At 40.4% G+C, this 9,055-nt stretch overlaps 1 protein-coding gene across 6 annotated transcripts; it reads left to right on the forward strand.

Moving 5' to 3' along the window:
- On the forward strand, positions 1 to 8,562 carry casp2 (caspase 2, apoptosis-related cysteine peptidase). 6 transcript variants are annotated; one of them, XM_085471597.1, is made up of 13 exons: positions 1 to 210; positions 651 to 815; positions 2,554 to 2,724; positions 2,820 to 2,894; positions 3,077 to 3,259; positions 3,476 to 3,545; positions 3,980 to 4,071; positions 4,324 to 4,506; positions 5,061 to 5,189; positions 5,305 to 5,395; positions 6,958 to 7,158; positions 7,523 to 7,632; positions 7,737 to 8,562. In XM_085471597.1, exons 2-13 carry the CDS (start codon positions 666 to 668, stop codon positions 7,869 to 7,871), a joined length of 1,590 nt encoding a protein of 529 aa, XP_085327723.1. In that variant the 5' UTR covers positions 1 to 210; positions 651 to 665; the 3' UTR covers positions 7,872 to 8,562. The 6 variants fall into 6 exon arrangements, with proteins under 6 accessions (XP_085327723.1, XP_085327725.1, XP_085327727.1 ...); XM_085471598.1 differs by having other exon boundaries at positions 3 to 210; positions 6,958 to 7,146; XM_085471599.1 differs by lacking the exon at positions 3,077 to 3,259.
- Positions 8,563 to 9,055: the final 493 nt, after the last annotated feature.

The raw sequence follows: 9,055 nt of genomic DNA on the forward strand, positions 1-9,055 counted from the left end.
GATTGGTTCACTGAAACGCCACTCAAACTGTACAGCGCTCTCATTGGTCAGAATCAAACTCGAAGAGTCTGATGGTCTGTTTACCCCGCGGAAGTTCGTCTGTGGCTTGTAGACGGGATGTTGTTAGTTTGCGTTTAGTAAAGGGACTTACGGAGACATTTTGCTCATTTTTAGGGTGTGTTGATAGTCTGTTGCAGGAACAGAAGAGAGGTAAGTAGTGGGGATGCGGGGAGTCATATTAAACCCACTTCAGTGCAGAGAAAGTCGAAGTTAGCTAGCTAGTTAGCTAGCGTTTATCACCATCACCCAACACCATTTAGATTAGCGTAACTTCTCTTTTATTGTAACTCAGCATAGTAAACGTACATTGCTAATATTATACTTCCATTATTTTTCCTCTTTATCTTATTATTTGGTAGATACTTTACTGAGTTTACCATTGTATTGTTCAGCTTCTGTTGTTACTGGTTTATTATTGCTGGCTCAAAGAGTGCCTCATGGTAACGTTATCGCTTGTGTTGTATTTTGTTATGAGGGTGTAACTGAGGAGCCAAGCTAATAAAGTGACTGTTCCCAGTGTTGGACAAAAACGTCCATATGCTTGTATTGTTCACAATGTTCGTGTATCTTGTTACCTGCTCTGGATACAGTTTTTGAGGGGAAAAATGTTGGAGTGTGGCATGATGGAGCGGGACAGGCAGGCTCTCCGAAGAAACTCAGCTATCCTGTGCAGACAGCTGGTGGTGGATGAGCTGCTCATACAGTCACTGCAGGCAGAAGACATCCTCACGGAGAGCATGGCAGAGAGCATTATGGTATGTGGATAATAACTACTATATTAACAGTGAGACAGCTGATTCTTAACAGTTATGTGACTTTGAGTTACCTTCAGTTTGCTTAAATTGAAGTTAACTTGGCTGTCAGCAACTTTGCTGAAGGTTATGGTCAGTTTTTAGCTTGTGGTTTAAATGTATGTGGGAGTCAGAACCTCTAACCCTCCCATGAAATAGCTGTTAAGTAAAAGGTGACTACAGAAATGTTTCCTGCAGTTTTACAGGAACTACCACCATTTCTGCACTCTGGCAGCTAGTATAGGCTCCAGTGGCAGAGAAAACATGAGTTAGATAGGTAGTTAATAAAGTAGATGATTAATTCTACAATTAAAAAGATCTCTCACAGTCAAATCCATAAAGTTCGACAGTGATATAGTTTATAGTATAGTATAATATTTTTCTTTCAGCATGCTAACGCTTTTGATTAGAAATAAAGCAGTCATGATGTGATTGATGGATCCTTCTACATCTATTATCACAGCAAATTATCAACACTGCCTATTCAGTGATGAGTAGTTGTGCTTTGAATGAGGCCTTTATCTTCTGTGCTGTGATTTAGGTACACTTTAATTAGGTTTATCTGTCCCAGAGAAGTTTTGGGTTTTCTAGTTAAGTATAATCGAACTGTATACTCTTATTCTTCTTTAAAGTCCGTCACCTCAGGTATTTACATAGTTGGTTCACTGTAATGTAAATTCTCCTCAGATGATTCTGCATAGTCACAAAATGCAGGCGGGCACGTGGCTGTCCACTCACGCTCCCCATCTGATGACAAAATTTACTTCATTCAGACCTGAGCGGACTCACAGAAATGGAAAATATAATTATGAAAATTGAACACATTTTAATTCTGTCATTCTGCAAGCTTTTTTAATAGCTATGTAATGTTTTTACAGCCTAATAAAACCCTTCATATTTATTTATCATTGGATGCATATATAGACTAACTGCAAAGTCAGCACTTAAAATCTCTACATGCTTTTTATTATTTTGATTTGGTAATTGAAATAATTAGGGAACATGCCACACCTGTTCTAAATACTTCAAGCATGTGAAAGATGTGTAACAATGCAAGAAATGTCTGCTTTCCTAAATTATTAACAAAATACTTTTGCTAAACCTTATGCATTTAAACTGAAAGTCTAGACTGGAGAGTCTAGTGTCTCACTATCCAAAGACTTAGGGATCTTACTATTTTAGAGGTTTACCAGAGAAAACCAGCTGGGAACCACAGGGCAACGTCCTTCAGAGACATTAATATCCCTTTTCCACTGACACAATGCTGGTTACCAATCTAGAACTAATGCCAGAAAGCTGGCACTGGCACAGCACCACAAATTGCCAGGCTAATGTCAGAGGAGATGCCATAATAAATAGTTTGTGTCTGCCATGATTTTACTGCAACTTCTAATAATTACAGCATAGTAACCTTTCAAATTGTCGGCTGTTTCTCAAAAGGCATCAACATAGAACAGGCTTATATTTGGTGGAAAAGGCATTTGTGAAAGTTTTGATTTAATCCCTCAAGGTTGAAATCTTTACTTCCGACTGTCCTGTCTGAGGACCACCTTTAAACATCTAAAGTTTAAGGTGTCTGGATGAATTCACAATCAAATGTTATAATGTTGAGAAGGTGAAAAAAAAGTAAAACCAAATGTATTTTTTAATTAATTCATTGTTAGTAAATTTTATGTTTCCGATGTGATCTCTTCTACTCCAGGCAGAGCAAACGTCTCAGAAACGCAGCTGGCGTTTGCTTCTACTCTTACCAAAACGTGGACCCAGAGCCTTCAGCAGTTTCTGCTCAGCTCTTCAAGATACTGAACAGAAACACCTCTACGACCTGCTCATAAAATCACCAGAGAAAGATGGCAGAGAGACACACACAGATGTGAGTGTGTACTTGACATCAACCATACACATGTCGCACAGCAGCAGTATAAACAGCAGATTTAGTGCAGTTCTTAGACTGCTTTCTGCTCACAGAGTTTTCAGCCTGAGGAGGAGCCACAGGAGAAGGCAGGGCAGCTGGTTATGGAAAGAACAAAAAAGAAGAGAGAGGTGAGCTTGCCTATGATTATCGAAGGCAATGTCACTCTTGGCATTTTTGAAGTAGAAGACATCATTGCATCATTGAACGCCTTTCATGCCTCTTTAATAGATTTTTCTTTAATTATAAATGCTAAGATTATATAGAGTAATATTTTGGGAATTGTAAGCTTCAGTAACATGACGTTTGGCAGGCATCTTCAGAAGACAGAGAGGAAATGTATGAGGTGAGCAGCACCTCATCATTCCCAGTCCAGGCATCAGATAGCTGGCCTGGCTCAGAGTCATCAGTCAGAGACTTACCCACAGTCAGGGCTGAGGACAGGAACAAACAGAGACTGAGGACAAAGAAACGAGGAGCAGATATGCAGACAGATGTGAGAATCACAAAATGCATCCATCTCATTATATATATCCAGATGGCCCACCTGAAGTAGAAAGGCAGGCAGGAGTTTCCCAAATATTTAATCTAGGACTGCAGATGTCATATTCCTACAAAAACAACAGCTGCTTCCACTGTATAGAACAAAATCCTTCATTATCTTTTTTGTACGGTCTGTCTTTAATAATTTGTGTATCATTTTAAATTTCAGAGGTCTATGGACTCTTCTCTTCCACTTCCAACTCAGGAGGAAATTGCAGCCAAGAGAGCGAGGACACATGGTGAGCGGTGCTGCAGAGCGTCTATGCGTTCATTTCAAAATGGGTTTCAGTGTGTGTAATGTTGTTGTCAGTCTTGTTTCCCTGGAGACATGAAGTTGTTTCTCAACAAAAGGCTTTATGTGTTGTTCATTGTTAAGACAATTTAATATATATGTCACAAAAAAAACCATTCTATAGCCACTGACCACTTTAGGCCTTTAGTCTCCTGTTATTCTGTTGATTATTTGAACTGTTATAAACACACATCATAGAAAAAAGTGTAGAAATGTTGTTTTTCTAGCAGGTACCTACTGTCTCTACCTGCAGGCACCACACCCCAAGAATGACTCATTGACAACATGATACTCTGCTGTTAGACAACTCCATTCAGTGATGAGGACTAAGAATAGTTCAGTTTGTATTAGTTTGTGATTGTTTGTGTGTATGTGCTGCAGAATCCATGGAGTTTAGTCTGGATGCTGACAGTCCCATCAACAGTCCGGTCCTACCCTGCACACCTGACTTTTACCTCTCCCGCTGCCAGCAGGTACGATTTTGTTTTCCCATCAGCGGGTCAGTTGAGCCCATGCAAAGGTGCTCAGTTTTGTTTGGATTTACTGCGACCGCCTAAAAATGCATGTCTTCAGCATTTAGCTATGTTTATGTAACAAGCATAAAAATTGCAAATTTAATCTTTGGGTTTTGTCACTTTGTTAAGGTTTTTTGTTTTAAACAGATTAAAACAAAAAACCTTATTGTGTATGAATTTTCTTATATAGGTCATTCCATTCTTATTCAGTCTTACAGGTTGAGTTCATCGCCTCGTGGTTTTGGCTTGGTGATCAGTAATGTGACCTTTGACCCTTGTGCTGCCCCTGACCTTGACCCTAGAAAAGGTGGCGAGGTGGATGATGAGGTCCTCAGGAAGGTTTTTACAGAGCTGGATTACATTGTTGCTGTGCACAGAGACCTCACTGCTCAGGTAAAATGATGGATTTTGCAGGATGTTGGAAATGTGACACTTTTATCTTATTTATTGATAAACCTAAAGAAAGGACGTTTGGGCCAAACAAAAGAAGATGTTAGATCCTCAGCAACCTCTTCACCTGACACAGTTTGGAGAAAGTCACTTGTTGAAATGTTTAAGTTAAGAAAGACTGGGGATATGGTGTAGACAGGTTTTTTTAATGTAGGATTTGTTCTGGTTAGCCCACTTTCACTGCTGTCTGAGGAAGGTGGGAGGTTTGTCACAAAGTAAACACACTTCACGTTTAATTAATTTAAGTCCAGATGCACATATCCTGCCTTGAACCTGATTGTTTACTGCACATCATGGTCTAATGAATCCATTGCTAGTGAGGGGGTGTCATCCTGCACACTTTAAGTCAGACCCTAAGTTGAGTGTTTCCATTAGTGAGAATGAAAATGTTTGAATACAGCTTCTATGAAATTTGGACTGAAAGATTGTTGCGTTTGTGTTAACGCTGACTTTGACCACATATGCTGATGCTTGTTCTTGTTCGTATTCTTGTGTAGGGTATGAGGACCTGCATTGAGAACTTTTCCAGACGGCCAGAGCACCGGACAGTGGACAGCTGTGTGGTGTGTCTGCTCTCCCACGGAGTGGAAGGGGCAGTGTACGGTACAGATGGCAAACTCCTCCAGGTCAGTTTGTCTGACACTTTACTGTGTAGATGTATGGTATGTCATTCAATAACAAAGATTCAACTGCTTTTTTATGACATTTAATGCTAATTGTGTTTAACTTGGTCAATTTCAGTTGGACTGGGTGTTTGAGGCCTTTGACAATGCACACTGTCCACTTCTACAAAACAAACCAAAGATGTTTTTCATCCAGGCCTGCAGAGGAGGTAAGATGAATGAGATTGTGCAGCACAGCAATAAAAAAGAATTATACGGTAAACATGTTCTGGGGACTGCACTGTCCACAGTTCTGAGAAACTACCTGGGTAAAATCTCTCAGAGCCGTGCAGCATTATGAAATAGTGGTACCAATCTTCCCCTTCACATGGCCAGATGTTGTCTGCTGTCATTGTCATGCCCACTGAGAGAATCACAGTGGGTGGCAGTTTCAGAATCGCCCATTTACTCTACAGTTCCAGCTGTGGATTGTGCCAAAATCTCAGTTTTGTGTCAGTTTTCATCTTCTTTATAATATTTTGATGAAACTTCAAACAAATTCAGCACAATAAAAATAAAATGAATCTGTGGCTTAACAAGCTGTCTCTGTGACGGAGGTTATGGCCTGACTGCACACCCAGTGATGCTCATGACAGATCCTTAGACCCCTCAGGAGCAAACCTAATTACTTCCCACACTCCCTCGCTGCACACAGAGCCCAACACAGGTGTGCTGCTGAAAGGCTATTAGATGTGCTTAGCAGCTCTGGAAATAGCTTCAGTGAAATTCAGATATTGCTTATTTAGAGTGTTCATGGATACATTGGTATACTGCCAGTTTTTCTTAATAAGTAAGAAAAATAAGTAAGTGTTGTTTGCAACACAGTGGTTAACACTGTGAGGTCACCGCAAGAGGGTCCTTGTTTTGTGGAATATACATGTTCTCTGTGTGCCTGCATGGTTTTCCCTCCAAGTAACCCAGGATCCTCCACCAGTCTAGGGCATGCATGTTAGTGGAATTTGTGATTCCCAGTTGGCCGCCGGTGTGAATGTCTCTGTGATAGCCTGGAGACCTGTCCAGGGTGTATGCCACTCCTCACTCAATGTTAGCCGGGATTGGATTTAGCTCTCCTGTGACCCTGAGTCCTTTAAACGGTTAAAGAAATGGATGGATGGATAGCTAAAGGCTTCAAAGTGCCTGCGGCGTAGTGCTGTGTGAATGTGGCTTGTGGTGTAGAGTGCTTTGGGGGCAGTTAGGAGGACTAGAAAAGTGCTATGTATATTTCAGTGCAAGATTTCTTCGTTTTCTGCCGTTCAGAAGTTTAGAAAAACATTTCAACCAGGGCTCATGCTAAATGCCAGTGATAGCTTCGCTTTCAGACTTTTTCCAGAATTCATTTGGAATAATACTTGAGTTTATCAAAGAGCTGCAGGAAACCCATTGAGTTCAAGCTGTTTAGCTTTTTTAAGACTGGGGCAACAGCTTGAGAAGCATGCTAACTGAGCAGGCACAGCTTCATTGCTCCATCTATGTCTGCTCAGGTGGTGTTACAGTGCAGCGTTGAATCACACATGCATTTTTTAATCTTTCAGTTTTAATCTCTTCTGCTTTGGTTTGTTTTCACTGGCCTATAGTGTCAATAAAATGCTTTGCCCCTTTGGTGGACAGTTGCATTCATTATTAAAGAATATTTGAGACAAATGACTAAAAACTGCAGTAATCCAACCCAGTTATTGCAATAATATTGCTGCTAGATCTTTTTGGGCCTAATTGAAACTTACTTGTCTTCCAGAGGAGATGGACTGTGGCGTGGAGCAGATAGACGGGCCAAAGAGGACGTGCTCACCAAGCTGTGAACAGCGGGATGCTGGCAGGGAGGGACAGGGGGATGCAGACTCCAGACAGAGGGGGGACACAGGAAGACCCAGGATTAAACTTCCCCAGCGGTCGGACATGATCTGTGGCTTTGCGTCTCTCAAAGGTCAGAGAATTTGTAAGTTTATCTAATTTGTTATTCTGGGGTGGGTTTATATATGATATTGTATTCATTAACTGAAACACTGGTGTAAGAGGAAAACTAATGAGGCCATCGGGATCAGCAGTAATGGTTTTGTAATTCTTCTTTTTTAAATTATCTTTGGCCCTAATCATTATTTCTGCTTTTTGTGCAGTGCAATTAAAATTTCTGCTTGAGAGGGTTTTTTTGTGCACAAGCGAATCAAAAGTGGATCTGAAATTGATTCTTATTATGTAAAGCTTTATTATGTAAAGCTCTACCAGACAACACCTTCGCTCTGTCTTTCTGTGTCTCATCTTGATGTATTACACTTCTGCTGTTTGATCTTTTCCTCCTCAAGGCACAGCAGCCATGCGAAACACTAAGAGAGGATCCTGGTTTATCCAGGAACTCAACTCAGCACTCCGCCTCCACGCCAGAGACACCCACCTTGCGGACATATTGGTGCAGGTAAACATGTTTTTTCAGACTGCAGTTGCAGATTACAAACTGCTATTTTGATATATAATACATTTTTGAAACCAACATGTCTTTTTTTTTTCTTTTTCTCCCAGGTGAACAGTCGTATTAAGGAGAGGGAGGGCTACGCCCCAGGTACTGCCCACCACCGCTGCAAAGAAATGTCAGAGTTCACCAGCTCATTGTGCAAAGACCTCTACTTTTTCCCCAAACACCAGCCCCAGTATTAATATGCACATTAACACACACAGATCATTCCTTGTATTGAAGCCTGGAGTAAGGGCATCACAGCTGTTTATTGCACACCACACACTCACACATTCCCCCCTGTTACAACTTGACATCCAAATGTCTAGTGGTTTTAATTTGTCCATTCAAACCACTAGACATTCACAAGCACACACACATATACACAAATCCTGGAAAGAAAAAAGGAGCGAGCTTCTGTTAATCTACATGTACATGGAAATGGGCAACCTATTGGCATACAATGTGCTCATGTATATATTTGTGTGTCTGTGTCTATGCCAGTTAGAGGGTTTAGATGTTAATCCTTTGCAGTCAAACTGCACAGCTACTTTGAGCTTTCACAAGCCTCTTTTTAAAATGTATTTTGTACACAGATCTATTTTTGTGGCTTTGTTTTGTATGGAATTCTTTTTATAAGGATTGTAAGGCCCATTCTTATATTTGTACATAATGTATGTTAAATGTTATGAACATTTCTTGTTATTAACGAAGTGACAGGCAGGGGGCAGCGCAGCAAAATGCATTTCAGCATCTTGATTTCATCAATATTAACATCTCCTTCAGTTGAAGAAGAGCTTTATTGTCATGGCAGCCATGGTTACAGACAGCTATGTTTAAAATTAAACAATAGAGTTTTTGAACTATTAAATTAAAATATATGATTTTTTTTCCTCACATAGTTTGCCTTACGAAAAGAACAACACCTACAGGGCAGCTTCAGTATGAAGTTTATCTTCTCACTTTAAATTGACATTTACTGATATTTAGTAAATTTCTCTGTCAGGGTGGTGGAGTGCAGTCTGGTGCTACATGTAGGGTCACTTACAGACAGTATGAACTCTGACCTTTACACATTTTACTTGTAGTGTTTGTTCCTGCATAGGAGCTGCATATTTAGTCAGTCTCGCCATTGTATTTTACTATAATCGATGCACAACACATAAAAAAGTGTCTTCCATTTAAAAAAAGCCTGTGCCAGCTGAGGATGATGTGTTGGATAAGTTTATGACCATGGTGCTGCTTTCATAGCATATTATAAGTCTCTGGCACACCTCCAAACAAAGTATTTCTGAAAGCTGCTCCAGAATTTATGGTTCCCAGAAAGAAAAGAAAACTGACCAGGCAAAGTATGTTTTAGTTACAGCAGTGTTGCAGTGAGGGGCAC

Source organism: Copadichromis virginalis, linkage group LG11 (assembly GCF_057382275.1).
Source record: "Copadichromis virginalis isolate Kocher_CV1m ecotype Utaka linkage group LG11, C_Virginalis_male_GT1.1, whole genome shotgun sequence".
NCBI classification, from domain to species: Eukaryota; Metazoa; Chordata; class Actinopteri; order Cichliformes; family Cichlidae; genus Copadichromis; species Copadichromis virginalis.